This window comes from Talpa occidentalis, unplaced genomic scaffold (genome assembly GCF_014898055.3).
Source record: "Talpa occidentalis isolate TD23 unplaced genomic scaffold, MPIMG_talOcc4v2.1 talOcc4.5, whole genome shotgun sequence".
Lineage (NCBI taxonomy): Eukaryota > Metazoa > Chordata > Mammalia > Eulipotyphla > Talpidae > Talpa > Talpa occidentalis.
The window spans coordinates 133,624,846-133,651,785 of NW_023604861.1; the positions used below are offsets into that span (position 1 = coordinate 133,624,846).

General features: G+C 43.1%; 1 protein-coding gene and 1 long non-coding RNA gene across 2 annotated transcripts in view; one reads left to right on the forward strand and one right to left on the reverse strand.

Annotated features, from left to right (window-relative positions):
- NBAS (NBAS subunit of NRZ tethering complex) overlaps positions 1 to 26,940 on the forward strand; it is a 253,228-nt gene that overhangs the window by 193,529 nt on the left and 32,759 nt on the right. Inside the window, exons 46-48 of the mRNA XM_037528501.2 lie at positions 16,547 to 16,762; positions 20,605 to 20,807; positions 22,766 to 22,855. Coding sequence (XP_037384398.1) covers positions 16,547 to 16,762; positions 20,605 to 20,807; positions 22,766 to 22,855 — 509 coding nt within the window. The remainder of the gene's footprint in view (positions 1 to 16,546; positions 16,763 to 20,604; positions 20,808 to 22,765; positions 22,856 to 26,940) is intronic.
- LOC129146867 (uncharacterized) lies at positions 807 to 3,472 on the reverse strand. The gene is made up of 3 exons (XR_008554170.1): positions 3,422 to 3,472; positions 2,687 to 2,833; positions 807 to 1,851 (listed from the first exon to the last, which is right to left on the reverse strand). It is a non-coding gene; the product is annotated as an uncharacterized LOC129146867 (long non-coding RNA).

The window sequence follows — 26,940 nt, forward strand, 5'->3', positions numbered from 1 at the left end:
GCTTGCTGGGATCCCACTTTAAAACCTGAGGTAACCATACAATGCAAAGAGGCCGTCTAGAGCCTGGTTTGCTGCTTCTCAGCCTGAAGTGCTTTAGGCCTTCCCCACCTCAGCCACCCTGTGTTCACCACTGCAGGAAAGGATGGTGTCTTTTATTCCTGATTCTTCAGTTCCCAGCATAGTGTAAAGGATAGAGATTTCCTAAATGATTGATTTAACCACTGCCATAGATGCCAATTCTACTGCCAATTCTTAAGACTTTTGATCTCTGATAGCCTTAACAGCCATAAAATTATTGGGAACCCTAACAAATGTTTATTTAGGTTGTATCCACTGATATTTATCATACTACAAATGAAAACCAAGAAATTTTAGAAATAGATGGGTGATAGGTTGGCTTGAATAACATATTTTATTTATTTTTTTCTTTTTTTTTAATAATAAATTTTATTTTTATATTCCCCATACAATTTCAACCCCCCCATATTTTAATGAAAATAGCTATATTTACAAAAGAAAGGAACAAGTGATACCATTTTACATTATGTCTGGCTCTGTAGGACAGAGCTGCGTTCTCATACGTGTTTCTACATTCCAAATTGTTTTGCTTGAAGAAAATCCAGCCATCCACAGTTACGAGGTTGGAAAGGGAGAGGTGTTTTAATATCCCATAATTTTACATAGTCTCTGATACTACCTTGGCAAATCGTTGTTACTTAAAGACTAGTTGCAGTGTGAAACTGAAGCCATATCAGTGAACCTTTTTATTTTTTAAAGATTTATTTATTTATACAAGCACTGGGTACAGTCAGAAGCGCAGGAGGGGGGTGAGAGAATTCACCAGAGCCAGAGCGGGGAACAGAACAGGCAGACTGAGGAAATACACTGCTGAGGGGAGCAGCGGGAGAGACAGGAGAGGTCTGCGCGCCATGTGGGACCCTCGCCGGTGGCCGGGGATCAAACCGGCGCTGCAGAGGCTGCGGGCAGCTGCACCACCAGGGGAGGCCCTCAGTGAACCTTATTATAATATGTTTAAACCATTGTCTAGATTGCACATTGAATGGATCTTTTATCCATGTGTGGTTTGTGATATATTAGGTATTTGAAAAATAGTGGTTCACTGAGTTGTGCGGATCATCTAAATGTTGACACATTATATTACCATCAACAATACTCATGCATGAAAATGAACACCCCTCTCATCAGACGAGTCTTTAAGTATTGGGAAGCTGTTGAGCTCACAGTGGCAGATACAGGTTTTCCAGAATTCTAATTTTTGTGTGAAAGCTCAAATTTTATCATTGGAAACAAATGTTGTAAGTTGTTTTCCTTGAAGTGACAGGCTCCTTTGTCCACTTTGGAGACAATGTCTGCCAAATGTGCAAGTTTGGAAAACAGATTATCTATGAGTTGTTCTCTTAAGCAAAAACGGTGATGTGTACAGAAAGCAACTACTTCAGCTCCTAATTCAGTCACGCAAAGGCCTTCTCTTTACCACGCTTTGGTAATTGGGAAGTGCTTTATGTCTGTATCTCAGTTCTTCACACAGAGAGAGAGAGGCCAGGCATATGCCTCCAACAGTTTCTGTCAATTGGAGTTTTCTTCCCACAAGAGAAAGATGAGATGTGGACAGTGGACTTTGTTACATTAATTGATGAGGCTTAATAACAAAGCCCCTTGCCCGTGAGGGAAGGATGTCCGGGTTCGGTCACAGCCTGGCCCTGGGGCCCCTGTGTTGCAAGGGTGCCCCTCTCCTGCCTGCTAGCCTCGTGTTGCATAGATCGGTGGTGGAATTCAGCCCTGCTTCCAGAATGCTCTGAAAAAAATTAGAAAAGCACGTGCTTCTGACCCCTGTGGACAAAGCAAAAAAAATTCATTCTTATGCTATTTCCCATCTCAAATTTTGCTCAACTGAATTGATGATTAAAACTTACCGGAACCTAAATGAACACATGCCATGTGCTACAGGTCAGCAGCTTTAAAATGGCCCAAATTTAAATTCCCATTATTAAACTGTCAGGGAAAAATTGCCATTCTAAAGCCAAATCCTCTCGCCCTTTTAAAGTCCAGTTACATCGAAACCCCAAATTCCGAAGTTCAACAAAAGGAAAGTCACAGACTATTGCTCCTGATTTTTGCTCTTAGACCTGAGTTAGGTGTCTGGGTGGCACCAGGTCCCCTCGGCAGAGCCACTCTTCTTCTACCTGAGCAGTATAGCCCCTTGAGATCTGAAGTTAAACCTGCCTTCAGTTTTCGTGCATCTCATTTTTCTTTTTTTTTTTAAAGACTGATTTATTTGTGTATACAAGATCTGGGGTACAGGCCAGAGGTGTGGGGAGTGAGAGATTCACCAGAGACAGAGTGGGGAACAGAACAGGCAGACTGACTGAAGTACACTGCTGAGGGAAACAGCGGGCGAGTCAGGAGAAGTCTGCTATGCTATGTGGGTTGCTCCCTGGCTGGCCGGGGGATCGAATTCGTGCTGCAGAGGCTGAGGACAGCTTCATAAGGTTGCATCTTAACCCCTTGCGCCACCAGGGAGGCCCATTCATCTCATTTTTTAAAAACTGTAAAATAACAATAGAAAAAATAAAATTTCATCAGCACTAGTCACGTAGCCTTGCACATTACTAAGCGGATCACCAGCCCTTCAATGGCAAAGCAAAACAAGGGGAACAGTACTTACCCCTAAGTCTGTCCTGGTCATCCAGGCTGCACTGATGCCACTGCAGATGAACCGTCTCCCTCCCCCTGCCTTGTGGCCAGCCTTCCAACCAGCTGCTGTAGCAGTGCGAGACAACGTTTATTATGACGTTAGTCTGTGTTGTCAGCCCTGGGAAGTAAACAAGTTTTTCAATATTTTAACAGCAGTTAAGAAAAGCAGGGCTCAAGGAAGTGAATTAGCTGCTCCAGTATCTCAGGAGCTAGAAGTGACAGTCGGGGTTCACATAGAGGCCTGCTCCCCAAAGTCTTGCTTTCTGCTTCCTACCCGGCCTGAAAAATTTGGCTGCAAAAGCCCATCTGGGGTGATCATGATTCAGTTGGCTTGACTGACATGCTGGAAACACATTCTCTGTTTATGCTTGGAAAATTATTTCAAATTGGCTAAGGTAGTAATTTAGTAAGAGAAGGAAAATTGGCCAAACGACCATGTGAGCCGTCCAGTCATAAATGATAATGCCTCTGCTCCCGAGGACAGGACTGGCGGGGGGCTGAGCCGCCGCCTCGCTGCAGCCCTCTTCATAATAAGTGCAAGGCACATACTCCTCCTTCCCGGGAAGCCCGTGCGCTCTAAATTCACAGGGGGGGAAATCTTGGGGAAGACAGAGGAATAAATAAACAATCTCAGCGTAATGTGCAGCAAATACCAAAGCATATTTTAACATGAAAAAAGCACCCGGAAGAGGAGCCTGAAACTAACCTCTCTTCTGAAATGCTCTGCTCTCTCCAGCAGACTTCATGGTTCTGCAGTTATTGTGCAGCTGTAAATCTTCAGTAGTGTGGGCTCCTTTACTCCCTTACTCTCCGTTCCTCCCATAAGCGCCTTCCTCTCCTTGAGTTCCTTTTGAACTTACAGAGAGATTTATCTCCTAATTGCTATTTCATAAATGCTTTTTTTTTTTTTGTTATCACGCAACAAAAACCTTTGTTTCATAGATGCTTTCTTTAGCCTGTGCAGGAAGGAATTAATTATAAAAGCCATGCCCTCTCCTCTGGGCTAGTGCCCACTGCTTTTCAAATATTGCTGTCCAAAGGAAGACCCCTTAGCCCTCCCTGGTGGTGCAGCGGGTTGACCGCCGCGCTGTGAAGCTGTCCACAGCCTCTGTAGCGTGGGTTTGATCCCGGCCGGCCAGCAAGAATCCTACATGGTGCAGCAGACCTCTCCTGCCACGCCCGTGGCTCCCCTCAGCAGTGTATTTCTGTCGTCTGCCTGTTCTGTTCCTGCTCTGTCTCTGGTGAATCCTCTCACCCTCCCACGCCTCTGGCCTGTACCCAAGCTCTTGTATAAAAAAAAAAAAATTAACAAAGGAAGACCCCTTCTCATTGCAGCCAACAGGAGGCCAGTTGTTTTCTGCCTACTTGACAACCAGATGGAACTCTTTGTAGATATGCAAGCTAATAAATCACAGGCAAACAAATAAGCTAATGAAAGATCTCTAATTGATACGGCAGGTGACTCATTATGTACAAGAAGGAAGGTGGAAGAAGTAGTCCAGTCACCAGGAGGGATGGAGCCAGGAAAGGCCAGAGAGGTGTCTGAGCTGAGTCTTAACAAATGAGAATATTTGTCATCAGATGAGAACGTCAAGGGAAAGATTAGAAGGAGAGGAGCATTCCAGACAGATTTAGCAGTTTTAATAAAGGCGTGAAATAACTTAGTACCTTCAGTTACCTACAAGTAACGGTATAAACAACGAGGCTAGAGGCACGAGAACAGACTTAGTAATGAAAACTCTTGTGTTTAAAGGGTTAAACACAACGGGCTTAGACTTTATCCTGAGAATGGATCCATTAGATAATAAATTTTAAACCAATCGTAACGAGTCAGATTCCCACTTTAGAAAGATCACTTTGGGGCCTCCCTGATGGCGCAAGGGGTTAAGCACCGCACTGTGAAGCAATCTGCAGCCTCTGCAGCACGAGTTCGATCCCCGGCTGGCCAGAGAGCTACCTACATGGTGAGGCAGACCTCTCCTGACTCTCCCGCTGCTCCCTTCAGCAGTGTATTTCAGTCATTCTGCCTGTTCTGTTCCCCACTCTGTCTCTGGTGAGTCCTCTCACCCCTGCATCTCTGGCCTGTGCCCCAGCTCTTGTATGCATAAATAAATAAATCTTTAAAAAAAAAAAAAAAGATCACTTTGGTGGTGGGCAGGGAAAGGAATAGAAGGCAGCTGCCTGAGGACAGGGCATGGCACTGTGAAGGCTGTTGCAGTATCTTACCAGAGGGACAATGATACCCAAACAGGGCCTGGACGCCCAGAAACCCTGGATTTATGATGACTCAACTAAACTACCAGCAGGTCTGCTGTGTGTATTTATTTTCCTAATGCATTTTTATAAACACCCTATCAGAAAGTTCCACATGCTAGTCAACCTTCTATTAACCACCTAGCAAAATTCCTTAATCATAGTAGAACCAGCTTTTTTATTGGATACACCTGGTCTGGTGAGTGATTTTCCCGCCACCCATATGTGTGGAACAACAGGGAAGATATGGCTGCTGCTAATCTGCGGGTGCTGGACATTCCCACTAGGAGAAAGAGAGAGGAGTTTCGGGCCAACACCGACCCAGGAAAATCTGGGAAACTTCATGTATTAATGTTGTGGCCTCTCAACACACTGCATTAAATTGAACTGTTTCTTAATAGATTTCAGCTGCGCTCAGTTTTTTTAATGGCAGCTGCAGGGAGACCCAGCTTTCCAGTCAGGCCTCCCTGAGACCCTTCCATTGTCTCCTCTGTGCCATCATAAATCACTGCGCAATAAATACAAATCACTGTTAGAATTTTTTTAGGCACAAGTAAAAATCCAATTAAATTGGCTTCATTGATCGAAATATTGACTGGCTCATGTAACTCAAAGGTCCACAGTTGGGGCTGACTTCAGGGCTGGCTGTTTCAGCAGCTGGTGGTCATCAGGAGCCAGTATTTTCCCCTCTCCTCTCTGTCATCTGTGGGGTTAGCTTCATCCTCAGTGACTGGGGCTACACCATTTCCTAATTCACATCCAGCTAGATGGATTGAGGGAGCTCCTGTAAGCTCCAAACAGAAACTCTTGGCTGCATCACCCCTGAACTAATCCTGTGGCCGCTGGCAGGCCAGGTGCTGGCTGGCTTCAGCCAGGACCACCTGCCCTCAGCACAGCGTGAGATGCACTCACCTGAAATGAGAGACCAGCAGGATCAAACCCTAGAGTCGCACTGAGTCAGTCCTGTACCAGCTGCATGGTCAGCTCCTGGTAGGCCGAGCATTTCCTGATTCTTCTTCCTGTCTCATTCTTATCTACAAAGTCAAAAAGTGACATTTGAATTCCTTTCAGCCCCCAAATCTAGCAACAGTTTAGGTTGATTTTGATCCTAAGTAGTTTTAAGGGTTGGAATAAGATCTGGATTTTCATATTATTTGTTTTGATGTAACTGCAATGGGCCTACTTAAAATGATCTTCAGAACAATTTGTGTTGTGTATCACATGTCTGTGCAGTAGAAGACTTTGAAGTGGAAAATATGAATCTTTTTAGGTATTGTTAAAACCTGTTTATTCACAACAATGGGTAGTAGAATTCAATACTGATTATAGTCACATTTCATTTCATGTCTAACAATTCATGTCCTTCTCCATTAAGATAAAAGGTGGCCTTCAAGCTATTCAAAAACTTAGGAGTATATTATTTTATGTCACTATTAAAAGTGAATAGTAAAAAAGATAGGGCTACTTATACTTTGCTGAAGAATGATATTTCTGTGGTTATTGTATAAGATAAAAGGCAAAGACAAAGTAGCTCCTTTTTCTTCCATCATATGTTTTTGTCAGATAGGCAATTGATACTTAACGTCAATATATTTTTTGTTAGGTATATATAATTGAATGTGCCAGCGCATATTCTTATTTTTTAATTTGAATATTTAATTTACTGTTAAAAGTTTTAAAACGTCAATTTTCATTTTCTGTTGCCTGATATTTAAGATACTATTTCATAATTATCTTTCGACATTTTAAGACAATGCTTAAAATGCCTTGCTAAACACTGAGAAATGTTTAGCATTTGAAAAATGAAAAAATGTTTAGCAATGAAAAATGAATCTTGTAAGGTTCCCGATCAAATGGCCTTTGTCATGTAGGAAGTCAACAATGAAATCCAGTGCATGAGCAACCTTGGGTGGCAGCAAACAGAGAGGGTAACTGTGCTGCTGTTGGTAAAATAGAAAGTGCTTTCCTTTTTAATGAAGTCAGTTAAATCTAACTTAGATAATTTGATACCTCATTTGAAGCCCCAGTGTTCGCTGGCCCTTGCAAGTCATCTTTGGAACAAATTTGCAGGTGTTTTACAAACTGAGTTATAATCCATTAGTGGGTCCTGAAATTAGAGTGTTGTGATCTGCATTAAAAGCAAACAAAAAAGAACACTACCTTGTGGATTAAAAGGGAAAATATCAGAATGTATGACAGTCGGGGTTGTGTTGTTTCATCAAACTTCCCCATAAATAGACTCAGTAAGTCTAGTAAGGATACAGGATTTTGCATTTTTGAAGTAACACGTAGTCGATTTCAGTACAGGCAGTCTAGAAATCACACTTCAGGGTAACTGTGCTCCAAAGCAGTGGACTTGAAGCTTTCTTACTTATGTAGCTAAGAGAATGGAAAATAATGTGGCTGTTCTCTTATGGACTTGATGCCTTAGTCCACTTAGACTGCTTTAACAAAATGCCGCAGCAAGAAATCAAAAGAAAATTCATTGCTCACGGTTCTGGAGACTAACGTCCAAGAGTAGGTACCAGTGTGGCTGAGTTCTGGTGAGAGCTCTCTTCCTAGTTCATACTTGTGCCTTCATTCTGGGGTCACACAGAAGAGACCAAAGATCTCTTTGGAGCCTCTTCATAAGGGCACTAATCCCACTCACAGCGTCTCTACCCTCTTGGCTAAAGCACCTCCCAAAGGCCCCGCCTGTTAATACCATCAACTTAGGGGTCTAGGGTTTCAACACAAGCATTCAGAACATAACACTTAGTATCTGAAAACATTTATGATAATTTTAAGTGAATATAAAGGACAATGTAATTTCCAATATTTTGAATGTTGACATTTAAAGTAAAATTGTTTTGTGCCTCTTTCTGCATTCAGAGTAATCTACATTAACATAACGATCTGGCATCTACCATTGGCCCTTTACAAAGTACAAGAATAAGCACATCTTTGGCAGTTACAAAGATTGCATCTTCCCTTTTATTCAAACTAGTCCTACTTCATTTTTTTGTTAGCAAAATAAAGTCAGTCCTTATTTGAGTTGGTACAGGTATATTTTATTCAGTGAAAACTACGGCAGCAGGGGAGAGAATACACATAAACGGAGCCAACTTCACAAAACAGAAGGCAGGAAACTTTTTAAATAATAGGATGTGTGCTAAAGGAAAGTCTCTGGGCCATGGGCTTGGTCTGTGTGGCCAGGCCATCTGGGTTGGTTACTGACATTTTTCTGGATGAGAAGCAAACTTCTCTCTGATAGAAGATTCTTGTACAAGCTAGAACAAGGCCCACCTAGAGTTAGGCCCTGCCCTTTCCAGAAGGGTTGGGACCCCGGGGCTATCTCTTTGAACGTTTATATTTCAGAGGTGACTTCCAGGTCCCGGACGAGATAAGTGTGTGGTAGGAGAGGGGCAGAGGAAGGATCTAGATTTGCAAGCTCTCTAAAGCCACTGCTCTAAGAGGCCTCTGAGGCCAGTTGGTCCACTGACCAAACTGTCTGGGGTTTTGGCAGCTTTAGGCTTTCTCCGGCAAGCATTCCAGGAGTGAGTGCACTCATCCTGGAGACATGCCCTTAAGTTGCTAGAAGTCTCTCTAGAATTTGAGCAAATCCCTTAGTGAAAGAGTTTGAGCAGAACTGTTTTTGCCAAGTTTGTGCAGTTCACTTTCATGTGATTTCATCATAAATGTGGCTTTTTTTTTTAATACAAGAATCGGGGTACAGGCCAGATGTGTGGGAGGGTGAGAGGATTCACCAGAGACAGAGCAGGGAGAAGAACAGGCAGACGACAGAAATACACTGCTGAGGGGAGCAACAGGCGAGGCAGGAGAGGTCTGCCCCGCCGTGTGGGACCCTCGCCGGCCGACCGGGATCAAACCAGCGCTGCAGAGGCTGTGGACAGCTTCACAGCGTGGCGCTCAACCCTCTGCGCCACCAGGGAGGCCCTAATGTGCCATTTTTATGCATAAAAATCTCCTCTGAACCAAAAATAATTACATAAATAGAAATCCACATTCAAAGTTTTTCTTGTGATTATGAGGCCATGAGGTTTTTTGGGAAAAAAAAAATCTGTACAGTTATTGTTTCAATTATTGCAACATATATTTGACCAGAACAATACAAATGTGTTTAAATTTTTTATATTAAATCTTAATTATCAAAATAAAATTGTGTTTTAAATGTGCCTCTAAAGGATGTTGGTAAGGATTTAAACATTTTTAACTTGTCTGTGTGCTTTGGAAGACTGTCCCTTATTACTAGTTGGAGGTAGCAGCCCACATCAGTTCTTTGCATTTTACCTTTTTGTAGATAATAAATATTTTAAAGTGATGGGAAAGGAGCTTTGTCATAGTAGGGCCTCTCGATTTTTTGCATGTCCTGTAAGTCATCAACCAAAGCTCACATGGCCATCTATTATTAACTATTACTCTTAATGATTTATCAACTGACAACTCAATTAGTTCCTTCATAAATTTTGTTGAAAGCAAGAACTGGAAACCTTGTGATGTGCACAGAGAAATGTGCTCTCCAGTCAGTGGGGTCCTAGCGCACACTGCTGCTCAGAAGCCTCCCTTTGTTGGGTCTTCTGGAGCATTCTAGGCTCCAAGACCATGTATCAGAGTTGGGATGAGGGAAAATATGAGGACGATCTGTCTTGAAAGAGGAGGAGCTGAGAAAGAGAACAAACTTCACGCCCTGACCTCTAGCATGTTCTCAAGGTCAGTCTTAAGAAAGAACATTTAGAAAGGGGTTACCTTTAAACTAGCTCCACCTGTGTTCCCTTCAAAAAGGCTGTTGTGCTGGTGGTACACACAAAGCTTTGGGGAGCATTTTTTGCAGGTTTAGCTTATAATTCTGCCACATTTTATAAATACTTTAGTTAGGCTTTCCCATGACAGTGTATGTTCTTCAAAGGTAGAGGTTGTGTCTTAATTTGCCTTTGTATCCCCTGAACCAAGCCCAGGCCTTTCATGGTAAAGGTTTGTGTTTTTGCTTGAGGAGGAAGAGGAAAGATGGGAAGTAGGGCGAGTTTTTAAATGCGAATCAAAAAGAGAGGTAGTCTATACTTCGTTAGTCAGCTTTTTTCAATCAAACCAACTGTGATGTTAAAAAATCTGCTAGGATTTCACTCTTGGTTTTCCCATTATTTTAGATAGTTGCTATTAATAATGTTAACTGCATGTAAACCCTAATTTTTCTACCTGACTCTGTAGGTAGCAACAGCGTTTTCTTCAATTACCTGCTGTTTGCTTAATATCAACCTTATCTTCAAAGTCATGAAATGTTCCTTTGACAAAGAAAAAAGACATACTTGCTTTTCATGATTTATCAGCCTGAAAGTCCATGCACATGATTCAGGTGGTTTCAGGGAAATTTGAGTCAAGTTATTACCTGAAAATGATACTGCTGATTGTGTCACTGCTGCTTAAGAGCCTCCCTTCTGTGCCTCCCCAGCATGAAGATGATAAGGAACAACCTGGCACTCAGGCCCTTCCTGGGGCTGTGTCTTCCCCTTCTCCTGCTGGCTTTCCTTGCGTGCTTCGTTGCAGCCAAGCTCACTTGCTCCCAGGTTCCCCACTCTCTTCTTTGACTTCATGACCTCTTGGGATTCTTCTTTTCCTGTCTCCTAAGAGCTCTCTTTGGAGAAAGCTGCCTTCAGCAAACTTGGTGGCTGCCCTGCCCACTTGTGGTCAGGACCAAGTGCCCTTTGTAAGGCCCTTGGTGGCATCTCATATATACCCTGTTGCAGTCTTATCACATTTCTTTGTAATGTCTTTTTTTCTCCCTTTCCAACTGCATTCTGACATACCCAGGGGCAGAGACCTAATCTAATTTTGTCTGTCGCCAGAGCCCGGCCCAAGGCATGTCTATAGCTGCAGTCAGTGGCCGTGTAGGGAATGAATAGACTAAGAGGCATCGGTAATTTCATGTCCTTATGCCTCTTCCGGCATGACTTCTGATGCCCAGGGACTGCTGTCATCCCGTGGCATACATCTTCTGTTTGTTTGTTTCAAGTCATTGTAAGGGTCCTTTTGCAATTTTCATCTCCTAAGGCCCTTTATAGGAATAGGATACTGCAGAGTCAAGGCTAAATTGGAACGTTTTGGTATATTCTGGAACTCCGCTTGCTAGGGACATATTGAGAACATGTCGCTTCATCGTACTTTGAAAGGTTCTTTTTTCCCATTTGAATGTTGATCCACAGTTGTTCAGTAATTTAGCAGCAATTTTGTTTGTCTACAATGTGCTAGACATTGTACTAGGTGTTAGGATACAGAAATTTAAAAGCACAATCTGTGCCCTGCAAAAGATTACTGTTTAGCCAGGAGGGTGTACAGGTAAGCTGATGACTGCAATGTGGTGTGATTCCTCCTTTGACACAAATTGGAATATTTTAGGACTGCCTTGTGTGGTCTGAAACATGGGGAACTCAGAACCGATTCTAGAAGGACAGCAAAGAGAGGCTTGAGGAAGAATGGCATTTGATTCTCGGAGAACAGAAGTTTCATATTTTTCTTCGAAATAAGATTCACAATGTGCATTGAAATGGGGACTGAGTAGGACATTGCTATGTAATTGTCTTTGACCCCCACGTACCCCCGTGCCTTCTGAACGCCTGCACTCCAGACTCGTAGCTACCATTTCTAGTTTAGTCTCAGGTCTTCTTTCCGACAGCCGCTCTTTAATATCATAGATCAAGGGTCAGTAAACTAGGCCTTACAGGTCACCCAGCCCACTGCCTAAAGTAACATGGCTCTTAAGTAACGTTGGTTTATAAAGCTCTTATATATAGCTCCTAAGTAACATTGTTTTTTTCACATTTTTATAAAGGGTTGTAAAAAGTAACCAAACAGAGGTGTGACAGAGCCCATATGTGGCAGCACAACCCAACATTCTCCTTGCTGGCTTCACACCAGTGCTCTGTCTAAACTGAGGTCCTCACTCAGGCTAAAACATCTCTCGTTAAGTGCCCTCCTTCTGCAGCTCAGCTCTTGCTATTTCATCTTTTTGAAATGTTGTCCTTTATCCATCCTCTATTCATTTAACACATTAGGCATTTGTTATGGGAAGTCCTGGAAATGGAACAGTGGCAGCCAAACAGTAAGTAAAGAGAAGCGCAGTGTCAGTTAGGAAGCAAACTTAACACAGAGTAAGAGAAAAGAGTCACGTTGAAGGTGGGGAGTGCTAGCTTTATAGCATGGTCAGGGAAGCCCTTCTGATTAGGCCACATTTGTGCCATGCCCTGCAGGAAGTGCAGGGGCGAGCATGAAGCCACCTGGGCATTCCAGCAGAGGGACCCACAAGTGGAGAGGCGTGCGGTGATGGGGCTGTGCAGCAGGGGGAAGGCAGTGAAGGTGGCTGCAGGTAGGTAGAGTCTGCGTGGACTTGGGCAGTAGGCTGCGATGACTGGTGAATGTCATGAGTGACTCCTAGATTTTTCCCACTTCCCACCATCCTGTCTCCTGTGCATGATTTCTTTTAATCTGATTTCTGTTTTTTAATCCCCCTTTTCAATAGGACTTGGAAAGTAGATCCTCAATGCCTATTTATTGAGCTATAGAGCAGTTGAGCCACTTAGAGGGTTTTTTTTTTTTTTTTTTTTTTTTGTAAAATCCACCCTTTTAAAGATGAACAATTACCAGTTGCTGTTAGGGAATAGGTTAACAGAATCTGTGATTGGTTGTTATCCTAATGATGTTCTGAATGCCGTGCTTGGGTGGACTTCCAAAGTGAAGGTTCAGATTGAAAGTGTCACGTGATTGGCTGCTAGGAAAGGTAGCTCCGTGGCTCTTTTTAACTCTGGTGCATTTCGCCCATCTTAGGCTCCATCACAGAGAAGAAATTTACAGGAATATATGTATTAGCTATAGTTCTATACTGAGCTTATAAATCTTAATAGGCTTCTTAATCTCATCCTAGAGTCAGCAGTAACTTATTTTTACAAAGTAAATGGTGACAAGCTTAAATGCCAAGTAAAATGCCCAGTCAAATAAGAGCCTTTTGGTCTTTTATCATAATATCACTCTGTTCTAACATCCAGCTCTCAGGAAAATTACAGTTCATTCATCAGGTGTTTACACTCTCTATGCTTAATACGTGTCAGCTTATATAGTGACTTTGAAAGAGCGCCAAAAATTGGAAGACATAAAAACTTTTCTGGCAAACCTGGTGATGAGGTCAAACAATTTAAAGTTTGAAAACTTCACTTACCTCTCGTGGCCAAAAGCAAAGTGAAAGCACAGACCTCAGTGTGAGGCCACGTTCCGCAGGGCAGTCTGCAGGGCTGTGGGAAGCCGGCCACATACTAGGGTGCTGTGCGGAGGGCCTGGCGGTGGGTGCGCCGTGCAGGTCGAGGGAGAGATGAGTCCAGGATCAGGATTGTCTTGGGATTGAGACGCGACTAGGAATTTGCCTTGGAGAGAAGAGAGAAAACAGTATTTCATGGAGACAGTAAGAGAGTCCTACCTGGTCGTGATGGAAAGTCTGTTGGTTGGAGTTGAAGGTGCGGGCCTGGGCCTGCTGGGAGGCTAGAGGGTTCAGGTACATGCTGGGGAGTTTGAGGAGCTGGTGAAAATGTTTTCCTTAAAGGGAATCTTATGACAAATTTACTGGGACGATAAAAACCCGAAAGGCGGCAGATGGCCTGTGTATTATTTCAGTTGGTCAAATTAAATAAAACCCAGTTTCCATTTAATGGAGCCCTTACTATGGCTAAAGCATTTGCTGATTCCTTTCCATATCATCTTTTAATTTCTGCAAATGACACTGTGCTCTACATGACATTTTTGCACATTTTACAGATGAAGGAACTAAGGCTTGACATGTTACCAAGTTGCCTAAAATTACCTAGGTCTTGAAAACTGAACATAGTGCTCCTTCTACCCTCATAAACCTCAGGGGTGGTGGGCCATGGCGGTCAACTTTGGAGAGCAAAGATGGCATCTGTACCGTCTAAAGGCACGTGGCCCTGTTCCTCCCAGGACCATGCTTCCTGCAGTGAAACTGGCTGCTCTGTGCCTGCTTGCCTGCAGGTCAGTCACACAACTGCTCCATGCCCCACAGTGTGCTAGGAGAGTATAAACATTTGGCCAGCTGGCATAGCACACAATTCTGAAGCCCTTCTATCTTGGGGATACAACTGTAAGTGATGAGAAAGGAAGAGTCGCTGCACTGTGTTCTCACTTGCCCAGCATTCGGCCAGTGCACATGCCATGGTGGGCTGCAGAGGAGGGAGATGCCCAGTGGGCATCTGATGTGGTGCCATGAAAGAAAGCACTGCCCAGATAGCACGGGGTCTGAGTCCTGGCTCTCCTCACTCACATGAGGCACCCAGATATGTCTGCTCATCTCCCTGGGGTGCCATCTTCCCATCCCCTCAACAATGAGCTACGTTTTGTTGTCTTGTGTTTCTTAATCACAGGAAGGACTCACCGTGTATTTGGAGGGAGAGACACTAATATAATTGACCATTGAATGGTGCCTTCCTGGTTTTTTTTTTTTAATTTAAAAAAAAAGATTTATTTATTTATTTTATACAAGAACCAGGGTATGGTCAGAAGCGCGGGAGGGTGAGAGAATTCACTAGAGCCAGAGTGGGGAACAGAACATGCAGATGGACCAAAGACACTGCTGAGGGGAGCAGCGGGCCAGGCAGGAGAGGTCTGCTGCACCATTTGGGGTTCTTTCTGGCTGGTGGGGAATCGAACCGGCGCTGCAGCATGGACAGCATGGACAGCTTTGCAGCATGGCGCTCAACCATTGTGCCGCCGAGGAGGCCCCCTGATTATTTTTAATGCCATAGTTGTGTGAGGTGGCAATCTGCCAAGAATGAGGGCCACAGAACTTTGATGCTGCATTTGCTAAGGCAGCACCTAGTTACAGTTCAGTGGGAAAGGTGCTTTCCTAAAGATAGCTCTTGGCAGTACTTACACGGGACTAGGAAAATGTCAGTTGTGTACACTTTCAAACATCCAGTCTTTGTGGAGTGACTTGGAGGAAGCTGATGGTGTGAGAGGTGTGGCTCCTGATGTGGTCACATGGCTATAGCCAGTGACAACAGTGACGGACTTTAAGATTGACAGGAAAGCTAAGATTTTTTTTCCCTGCGACTATCTTTTTTTATTTAAAAAAAAACAACAACACAAAGTTCTTTTAAAGCTATAGTAAAAATGTGCCTGAGTAGTTGATAGGAGGTTAAAATTCAGGATCCAAAGTCCAGCAGGTTCTGAAAAAGTCCAGGATGACTAGAGGTGTGTGGTTCTTCCATCCAGATATGTTACCTATAGGGCAAAAGAATTGGGTATTTTTAATATTGTTGGGAAAATGTAATTCCTGGATATCTAACACCATGCCTAGCACACATCAGAATTGACTTTTAAGTTCTTGGTGTGTGTGTGTGAGTGAATACAACATTGTTATAAAAAGTTTGAAAAGCTGAGAAGAACAAAATAGTTCTTGATTCCACCACTTTGACGTCCTAAGCACTAGTCTTTAAGGGCTTATGTAACATTGCCGTCACTATTTGCATAGGTATTCTTGGCACTTTCATGAAGCATTATACAGTATTCTGGCTTCCAAAATTTAGCATTTTATGGTAAGTGTAGCGGCAGAAATATATGTACTAGCAGAGCAGGTTCTTTATGACCCGAGCAGACGGGGGAAGGAGGAGAGAGTCCTAGAGAGTCCTCGGTGGCTTTTACAAGCTTTTATTGGGATTTACCAGGTACATGGCAGGTAGGGGTGCTGGGGGGACCGGGAGGCTGGTAGGCCTCCCAGCCCCCAGCAAGTCTTCACCCTTTCTGGGCTCTCTGGCCTTCTCTCATGGCCTTTTCTCTGATGTTTCGTGGTTCTTACCTCTCTGCTTCTCGTGGTTCCTCTTCTGCTGGCGTCAACATGACGCTGCCCTTAAAAGCCCAGTCTTAGCCCAGTGAATCCCATCTACCTATGCCCACACCCTGCTCCAGGTGCCCGCCATCAGGCATGCATTCGGGACCACAGGGTTCCATCATCTATCCTAATGGCGGGAGGGCAGAATAGCCTGATACTTTACCTTACCCTACAGTAAGCATTTTCTAAATTGCTATACTGTTTTTATAATTCTAATATGGATGACTACAAAATATTCTATTTAGTAATTTATCACAGGCAAGTTATCAGTTTCTCTTGTTATCAGTTAGAATGCTTTGAAGTTTTCCTTTGCAGGTCTTATTCCAGGTACATTTTCAAGCCCACACTGCTTTTCTTTTCAATTATTTCCTTTTAATGCCCACAAATGGGAAATATGGGTATAGAAATGACGCCTCATTTTGCATTTAACCAGCAATTTACTTGAATACTAATCTCATCACAGCATCATTGACCTTGGGTATTAGTATTAAAAAAATCTGTATTTACTCATTAAATAGGCACATAGTACTTCACTCTTTGTTTTCTTCACAGAAGAAAACCAGTTTATTAATTGGTTAAAGCTGTATATCTTAAAGTTTCATTTTTGTTCTTATTGCCTCAATTCCTTATTAAATAGTCCGTGCAGACCACTGTGGGGCTGGTTTGTCTCACTGTTCTTTATTGCCTTTTTTTTTTAAGCTATCAGTGGAAGCACGTCTAGAGATGACTGGGAAGGCTATTAAGATGGTCAAACATTTTATTGAGAAGCCAAAGAAAAGAAACTCAGAAGACTCTGAAGAAGCTAGTGATTCTAAAGTCACCTATGCAGATACCTTGACCCACCTGGAGAAATCACTTGCTCACCTGGAAACACTCAACCATAGCTTCATCGTCTCCCTGAGGAACAGTGAGCAGGTACTGAGATGAAGACTCCTGCCAGCTGCTCGCGCCCTCGCCTCTGTCTATCTGTCTTTTCATTTATGCTTTAAAACTACATTCGTCAATCTGGTAGGGTTTTCAGCCTTCCTGATACCCGTGAAAATGGTGGTCCAGCCCTAATCATTAGCCTCTTCATTAGTCCTTATTGTCAACTCAGTTGTCACTTTGCTGAAAAGGATTGTAGATACTTGGGGAGGAAGTCTTTTTTTTTTTTTAAAGATTTATTTTATTTTTACAAGAGCCAGGGTACAGGCTAGATGCGTGGGAAGGTGAGAGGATTCACCGGAGACAGAGTGGGGAACAGAACAGGCAGACTGACGAAATACACTGCTGAGGGGAGCAGCGGGAGAGACTGGAGAGGTCTGCTTGCCATTTGGGTTTCTCCGAGGTCAGCGGGGATCGAACCCACACTGCAGAGGCTGCAGACTGCTTCACAGTGCTGCGCTCAACCGCGAGCACCACCAGGGAGGCCCAGGGAGGAAGTCTTAACTGCAGTTGATACTTGGAGAGCTAGGAGGTGAGAAGGCGGGAGGAGGGGAGCCTGGGTTGAGCCCAGGATGGTTTCTGGGAGAGATGGAGTGTTTGCTGAGGCTGAGAAATGATAGAGACAGTTGTTTTTAGCCTTTTCTTCCAGCTCATAAGTGTTTTATTCCCCAACTGAATAATGATGTTTTTTCCAGAAAAATTCAGAGTAGCCACCCATCCCTGCTTCAACAGTCTTTAAAAAAATGTAAACTCCTTATCCTGTTTTTATATTGTGTGTTACCAATATAGCTTTATTATTGATATGAAATCTTCAGTTGGTAAGATAACAACCATTAAATATTTATTCACCATAACATTAAAAATACTGTTCTGAGTTGGTTTTCAGTTGAGAGCTGCGTGGTATCTCAGAAGCACTCCCAAGATTTGGGCCGTCCATCCTGAGGTTGGAGGGCTGGTCTGTTAGGACACGTGAACCCCTCTGTGGCTTTGGGAGCTGCTCTGTGTCACGATGGTTGTGGTGCTGGCGGATATGTTCTTTTCCGTACTTGGGAAGGCGACAAATCAACAAACAAACGGTTTTTGTATCACTGCAAACAATGTCTAGATCTATAAGTAACATTCCGTTTGCCCCCCTTTTTTTTTTCTTTTTATTAAGCTAACATTAGTTTACAACACTGTAGATTCCAGGTATCAGCTTCTCCCTCAGTCACTGTACCTCACCCACCCACCACTGAATGTCCAGTCACCACCCACCACCCACCAGTCAACCTCCATCCCCACTCCTGCCCACTTTTGCCCCTCTGGAGACCATTCTGTTGTCAGAGTCTAAGGGTTGGTTTTTGCCGCTGAGTGAAATCATATGGTATTTGTCTTTCCCCTCTGACTTAATCGCTTAGCATGGTTCCCTACAGGCCCACTCACCTTGTCTCAAACAGCAAGAGTTCCTCTTTTTTTCAAATGGCTGCTGTGTTGTTCTCTCGCATGTGTACTTGCTGCATCTCCCGTACGCAGCCATCCCTCAAGCAGCTCTCCGGTGCTTCCATATCTTGGCCGTGTGGGTGGCACCACTGTGAACAAAGAAGTGCGTATGACTTTTTGAATTAGTGCTTTCATATTCATCAGGTAAATACCCAGGCATAGAAATGCTGGATCACATGGTAGTTCTCTTTTTCATTTTTTGGAGAACCCTCCTGTTTTCTCTAGGGACTATACCAAGAGTGCACAGGGCTGCTTTGGCTCCATACTCTCGACCACGCTTATTATTTCTGGACTTTTTGATAATAGTTCTAACCAGCGCGAAGTGAAATCTCATTGTGGTTTTGATATTTCCATTTGCTGTTTAAATGCCACGATAAATGAACCTATGAGTAGCTAGTCACCTCCACTTTTATTTTTCTTAGATCTTACATGTTTATTGAATTGTAGTCTTGGCTTGTAAAAAGATTATATCCCTAAGATCCATCAGTGGATAATGAACAAATGGAAGACTTCAAAATCTGTAGGAGACACATAAATACAAAACCCTCTTGGATAATAGAAGGATTCAAAAATTTGATAGCACTTTTATTTCATTTTGTATTTTTCAGTGACTATAAGCTTGTCTAATGAATAACTTTAGATAATGGCATGAGCAATATAGAAGCCTTTGCGGAGAACAAATTGGCTTTACCAATCTTGATTTTATCCTACTGACATTTACAAGGCTATAATCCGTAATTATAGGAATGAGGGTAGAATCTGAATTTTCTAGTAGAAGTAATTTATCTTTATTAGTATTAGAAGTTCTAAATACTTGTCTTATTATTTTAGTCAAACATCCTTATTCAGATACAGAGAATTGTCATTACTCTCCTTAAAACAAGTATTGTCTTTCAATGACTAGAATAGTGTGCATGGGACCACGGGAGTTATTAACATAAACAGCAGCTTGTTTCATGAAGCCTGTGATTTAAAGGAACCAAACACCTCCCATGAGTGCCTGGCAGTCAGAATGTGTCTGGTCCCTAGAGGAGAGAGTTCTGATCCTAAGCTGGACATTTGGTTATTTTAAGGTGGCTTTCATAGCAAACACTGGAAATGACCTTCAGCCTCAATGCATTCATTCCTTTTATGTTGAGACCTTGATTTTAACCGGTTGAATTATAAACCTAGTGAAAGAATATGTTATACACTCAAGAAAATGAGTCCCAATTCAAGGTCCTCATTCTGTGAAGCCTCAGCTCTCTCCTCTCTCAGTAGAAATTCTAGTAATTTCCCTAACTTACAGACTTTCAAAATTTTTTTAAATGGAAAGTTTCACAATGTGGAAAATAGCAAAACAAAATCTCATGAGCTTCACTTCCAGACTCCACAATTTTCAAAATGTGACCAGTCTGATTTCAAGCATGCCCCTACCAGCCCTCACCCTGTGGATTATTTTAAAGCAAATCCCAGTTATTTTTAATTTTATCTGTGCTTGCTTCCATGTCTAGTTCTAAAAGATACACTTAAATATAGTTACAAATGCATCACTTTATCATTTAAAAAAGCAATAGTAGTTCTTTAATAGCATCAGATACCCAGTTAATGTTTAGCTTTTGGTTATTTTTGAAAGGTGAAACAGTATATTCACAATTACTTGGGAAACGATACAGAAGCTGGAAGTGGTACTAACAGTTAGTGGCCCATATTTGGTTTGATGAAAAGCAATAGTGTATGTGCTACTTCTTACATTTTTTGTCCTCATGTTAGTTTTAACAGGACATTAAAGAGGAACAGGCATTGTGGCTGGGCGGGACGGGGGGTATAGATCTGTATTCGAACCCCAGCCCCGTCAGTGACAGCCATGCGACCCTGGGCATGTCACTTCTTTGGTCATCAGTTTTGATAAAATGGAGCTAATTAAAACTCCTTTGGGGACTATGATGAGCATTAAGCTAAATACCTGGGTTTGTACAGGGGTGCTGGAAAGAGGAAAGCTGTTATGGGGGTGTCGCACCACAGCAGTGAAAGGATCGTGCACCAGGGAGCATCGCTCTGTGCCTGGCTTATGCCTGAGGACTGACTTTTATGTTGTCTAATGTTTGCACGATCCCTCGCCCTCATCCTCACTTTACAGACTGAAATTTGAGAATCGCAAAGCTCCACTAAACTAATCATCAGTACAGTGAGGATTTGCACTCAACGCTGGTGACCCTGAGCTGAGCTCCTAGGCCCCGCTGCGTGTTCTTCCATGTGCGTGTTGTGGGTTGTGATTTATTTGTTCTGAGAATCTTTTAAATGTGTTTCCCTGTACATGCAGACACAGTTCATTTTTATTGCATATTTAGGTGTTGAATACCTTATCTTCGCAGGAAATGCTGCAGAAATACAGTAACCTCTATGATCTGTCCCGATCAGAGAAAGGGAAGGTTCACGAGCAAGCTGTGGCCATGTGCTTGGACGGTCAGCCTCTGCGAATGATCCAGCAGCTGCTCGAAGTGGCCGTGGGCTCCCTTGACATCTCACCCAAGGACATAGTGCAGAGTGCAGTCATGAAAATCATTTCTGCGTTGAGGTAAGCTCTAGAACAGTACTGAGGACAACCTGAGGTGATATTTTGCCAGTAATCGTGTTTGTTTCATCGTGGTTATGAAGATAAAATATCAGGCAGGTAGAAGCATTTTATAAACTACAAAGTACTTTATGAATGCGAATGATAGATTATCATTAGATTTCTCAAAGTCTTATGTCTTAAAATACCCTGAGGTTGGAGCTCCGGGGAAACCTTTCGTCATTAGCATTGTGTGCGGTGTGGGAAGAGACTTCCTGAAATAATTGGGAAAGATCAAAAGGGCCGTGAGCAGCCAGTCACTGTCGCGTGGCTTCTGATCTTGCCTTTCCTGCTCCTCCTTTGTAGCCGTGGGGAGAGGTTCCCAGACGCTTCTTTTGAAGTACGCAAGGCAAGGTTAATGATATGCTGAAGGAGTTAGACATCTGTTAAGTGTCTAAGGACATTATTTACCTGAAATTAATGGCATAAAACCAACAATGGAGAAATTCCAGTTTTATGTCATCTGTGGGTGTCTTGTAAGAATCCACCCACCAGGATTAGGAAAGACGGGAAAGTTAAGCTGAGAAAGTAATGAGGCGTCAAGTGCTTTCAGTGAATAATGCAATTAGGCCAAAAGATTTAGTTGTGTTTAATTTATTCTCCTTTTAAGTATTCTTTGTAATTCTGTATTGCTCTTGAGGAACTTTTTGATTAAATACATGTCAGTTTTCGGCGGCTGAACTGAAATCCAATGAGCCTTTATCAGTTTAATTACCCCAGCCTCATACGGCATTCACCTTAATGCTCTGAGGTGTCCGGGAGTTTTAAATAGAGCAAGACATAAAGTATTGTCATATTTTTTAGAAATAAGAACTGCTGAATTGATGAAATATTGTCCTGTTACTAGCGCACGTGGTGGTGGGGGGTATGTCTGCTTGCCCCTTTCAAACCATGGCAGAGAATTGTTTGCTACAGATTGTATCTTTAGTTTCACACTTGACTTTTGGTTGCTTTTAAGTCCGGATTTAGATGCTCATGAAAATAAACATCTGGCAAAAACAGTGCTTTGATTAATTTAGTTTATTTCCTAAAAAATTCACATTTCCTTAAATGTTGAAATCTGGTGTGATATTTTTACATATATAAACTCCTGGCATGGATTATACCTCCCTCCCCTTCCTTGCTTCCAGTTCTACTACTAAACATTTGCTTCTAATCTAATAAGTGATTGTACTTAGCACATGGGGGACTCTCAAAAAATGTGAATGAAATCTTTCAACAGTGGCAGGAAAGGGAACTTCAGGAGTTCAGCTCCTTCATTTCTAAGGGAAAAGAAATTGCTTTTGACAAGCATTTTCCTTTAGAAAGTTAGTAAAATTTAGTAGGTGAAAATAACAGGCATAAAATAATGGAATCCAGCAGTTGGTTTGAATCATATGACTTAAATTATTCAGAAAATCCATCTCAATTTTTTTCCCTGTATTGAATTGACGAATTTTCAAAATTTGCTGAAGTCTCAGACATACAAGGCTGTGAAGTGGGAGTGATCATAGTATGTGTCTCGTGGGCTCTTGGGGTTAAATGGCAGAAAGTGTGTGAAGTGCTAACGCTTCCTGGTACCGAGTAATTTCAATGGAAGTAGTTGTTGTTTTAATCCAGCTGGAGAATTTAGATGATTACATATTTAATGTCTAAAATGGCTCACAGATTTAATGTTCATTGAATGGTTTTTGAATGACAAAATGCAAGTAGATTTTGTTATTCTCCTGAGAGGAAAACCTCCTGAGAGGAAACCAAGTGTTTCATTTCTGTGTCCTCAGCACACTCGAGGGTGTGGCACATGTGTGGCCTGCCTATGCCACAAAGACTGAGCCTGCCGCCTGCCCCGCTAGAAACCCAGCGGGGGCCGTGAGTCTGAACACCCTGCTTGTGTCTGAGGCTTCGCCCCACTGTTCTGAAACCATCTCGCTTTCCCTTCACAGCGGGCACCCTGCTGACCTCGCTGGGCCTCGGGACCCACTCCAGGTCCTGGAAGGTGTTGTTGCAGCCGCCCGTGCCAGTGTGGACAAAGGGTAAGACTAGAAGTTTCCCTCACAGTGTCAGAATTACTTCTAACATCCATAATTATGAAGCTTCTAAGACTAAGAACATTCCTGGGCATTTCTGAAAGGAGAGCTGAGGGCTTTTTTGTGACTGAAGAGGCACAGCGCCTGCAGACATGTCTCCTTGGGTCCCCTCACCCCATCCGCTCCAGCAGGCCTTACCTCACTGTGGAGAACGAGGTCGCTTCTTACCTGCCTCCAAGGGAGGTCTCAGAGGAGAACTGTTTTGAGCTCCTTGGAGAAGGCGTTCACGACTCCAAGAGGCTGACTGTGTTATGTGAGTGTGTGTGATTTGTTTTTAAAGCTTTATACATGTTAGAGTTGTCCTGTGTGAGGACTAAGGATCCAGGCTTTGTAAATCCTGAAAGCTGTGTGTCTCTCATGCCTGTTCTATTTATTTTATTGAGCTAGCATTAGTTTGCATCATTGCTTGTGTTTCAGAGGTATGGGATCTCCTGCCTCTGGTGTTCCCACACCACACCCACCACCAAAACACCCACGGTCCTCCACACAGTCCATGCTGCTCCCCCACACCTACTTCTCGGCCCTCTGCCCCTCTGGTAGACTTAGTTCTTTTGTCCGCTTTCTAGGGTTCTTAGTTTTCTTGCCAGACAGAGGAAAATGTTTCATTCAGGTGTGGTGGTAGAGACAGGACTATTAGCAGCAACAGACTCGAAGTTAACAGGCTTCCCAGACTTTTCCAAAAGCCTTGCGTGTGTCTGATAGTCACGTGAGCCCTCTCCCAGCGTGGTCCTTGTGGTGACAGCGAGGGGTCTGCCCTTCTGCAGTGACCTCGAAGGTCGCTCATTACTTGTCCTGAAGTGACTGCTTACCCTTTAGGAGGCCCTGCCAGGCCTGTGTGCCTCTCACCCCGCTCTTCTGACACACCAGGCCTCCTGCATTCCCAGCCCTGTAGCACCAAAGAATGCTGCCTGCCAGGGCATGTTTAGATAGTCAGTACTGTTCACGTCCATCATCAATATTTGCGTTCTCTTGTGCACGCTTGATTGCGCTCTCTCGATCTCTGTCTCTCTCTCTGTCTCTCTCTCGATCTCTGTCTCTCTCTCTGTCTCTCTCCCTCGCTCTCTCTCTCTTTCTCTCTCCCCCCCCCCACACACACATACTCTCTCTCTTTTATATACATATGCATACACAGAAACAGGCACACACACACACACACACACACACACACACACACACACACACACACACACACACAGTCATGCTCCTGGTTAGCCTGCCTCAGCCCCGGCTGGGGGAGGGCATGGAAAAGTCCGTGTGTGTTAGTGGCTGCCACCATCGCTGGGCCATGGCAGCCAGCATATGCTGCTGTGAGCTTCCTTCTTTGGCTTCCTGTGTCGGAGCAGACACTCACTCCTGCCTCGCGCGTGGGGGCCCTGTCCCACCTTGTCTCCTGTGCTTAGTGTGAGTCGCGTGATGCTGCAGCAGCCTGGCGGCCTCCAGGACTGCGGTTGTTCCCCTGCAACACCTTCCTGCTCCGTCTACCCCCATTCTTGCCTCCAGACATCAGGGTGAAGTGTTCTGGGGGTTGAACTAGTGTCAGAACCCTCTGAGAACATCTGTGATTAAAAATGAGATTATGGTAATTAATTAAACTCGTACATATTAAATATGAAGACTGAATGCTTTCTCCCCTTATTTATGTACATCTATAATAACTGTTGCATCCTATTTTGAGAATACAATCAATTTCTAGTTTGTATTAAGGATTGCTTCATTAGGTTAAAGGGGAAAAATAAGTTTAAAAAAAATTCAACAGGTAAAATGATAATGTTCTAAAATAAAATATCGGTTAAACCAGGAATTAAGCAGATGCGGTCACACATTTTAAAAAACAACCATGAACTGCCATCACTCTGCCAACATCTATGAAATGGCTACAGCATCTCTTTTAATCCTCAGAGCAACCCCAGGACACAGATATCATCTTCATTTAACAGGAAATGACGTTCAGAGAGTTAAGTAACATACCCAGGGTCGCCCTGGTAAGGAAATGCTGTGCATTCTCGTACCACAGCTCACCAGCTCTGCTGTAGAGAGCCAGCCAAGGCCGTAGGTGGTGCTTTCCCCACAGCATCGTGCACAGGACCACGTGGGGATCCTACGAGCTGCAGGGTTGACTTGAGTAGGTCTGGGAGGGGCTTGCAGGCTGCATTTCTAACCACTCCTCAGTGCTCCTGAGATCCTCGGCTGCAGGGCAGTGGCAAAGTCTTAGGATATTACTTCTGCTCTCTCATCTCTTCCCCTAGCTTCACTCCGCCTTGCTCTTGATGCCTTTTCTACTCCCCTTTTCATTCTTTTTCCTAACAGAAATGACCCACAAGCCTGAAACAGTGTTTAGTGATTCTCATAAAGATGTGCAGGATTAAATCCTTTCAGAAAGCAGGTAACTAAAGTGGAATTCCTCCATGCGCTCTTCAGAAAGGAAGAACTGTTGCCTTCAAAACTATGAAGTATTTTAGTTCTTGTTTGTTTTAATTGCTACTTAAGCACAGTAGCAGCTTCAACTTCATTAAAGCTTCATGTGCATGGAGCAGTGATAGGTCATCCAGGCTTCATTGAAGTCTGATATTACTGGGGATCTCATCCCTTTCAAAATACAGGAAAGACCAAAAGAGTGAAAGAAAAGAGGAAAAAGCCCCCTAGAGCAAATTTAATCCAATTTCTCCTTCCTCTTCATGTTCTGGGAGGCAAAGTGAACCCTCAGCTGTTCGCTGCACCCACAGTGCCTGCACCTGAGCCTCTCTCTAACAATGCTGACCCACTGAGTGCTCACGTGTGGCCTTAATGGTGACTGTGCCGGCCCCACAGTATTTCTGGTGGCCACCGAAGCCACACTTGTGACTTCCCAGCCACCATTTCTGCCTCATTACAGCAAAATGTGCCCTTGCTTTTGTGAATGTCCTTTCGTACCATATTCCGTATCCCAACATCACCATCTCAAATTCAGATAATGAGCAGGTTTTCCTTGTCCTTGTTACTGTTGTTCTTTTCTGTTAATAGAACCTTTTGTATATTTCAGGTGACTCTTTAGCTTTTTGGGTCAAAACTAATTGTGCGAATGTGTGTACATTTCCTTTAGTAGTTTTTTTTTTTTTTTTTTTTAAATAGCATGCTAGGTTCCCCTGTGCAATATAGTAACCTCTCCCATCTGCCCCCCAAAAATCCTCATTATAGGGGGAAGAGTGGGAGCACATGTTACTGCATTTTACATAATGATACTATAATTTCCACCTTTTATCTGTTCTATAAATTTTTACAATAATTTTTATAACCTTGTAGTACTATATGTATGTTTTGAAATATTCTTTTTTATTCCTAAACTCACTAAATCCTTTCCTTGCCTTCATGAAATGTGAAAATGGAATCACTTTCCTTCTTCCCATTATGGGGTTTTGCATTATAAAAGTCATAATTGGTTAATTTTCACTGACCTATTTATCTTGAAAAATATTAAGCCCACAGAAAAGATGGAAGAATAGAAAAAAAGTACACTTACTCCTTTTGATTTACCAGTTGTTGACATTTATCATGGTGCTTTCAGTGTATATGTGTGTATATATTTGCTGCATTTACAGAGTTTGCAAATGCAAACTTAAAATCTAAAATATTTTGCAGCTAAAAAACTGTAGGAAATATTACCTAGTCCATGTCCTTGATAGTTTCTGCTGAAGAGCTGCCTTTACCTGCTCTTGTTCTCCCAGAGCTCCTGTGCTCACCTTCTAACAGGAAAGCTCAACTCGTACTTAGCTCTTCACAGCACCACAGGTCTGCTTTAGGACCGAGTCCTCACTATGATGTTTTGTGTTTGAATGGCCAACTAAAAGTCAGAGAGAATTCCTGCAAAATGTCCAGTGCTACCAGTTGCACAATAAGTTCTAATATAAAAAGAAACCTGCAGTTGAGTGACGGAAAACATTACACTAGTCATCTTTCTCTATCACGTCAGTATCTGCTTAATTTTAATCTACTGTCACAGTATCCTAGAATGCACCCCAGTTTGCTTTAATGATGTTGTGTGGGATAGCAGCTCC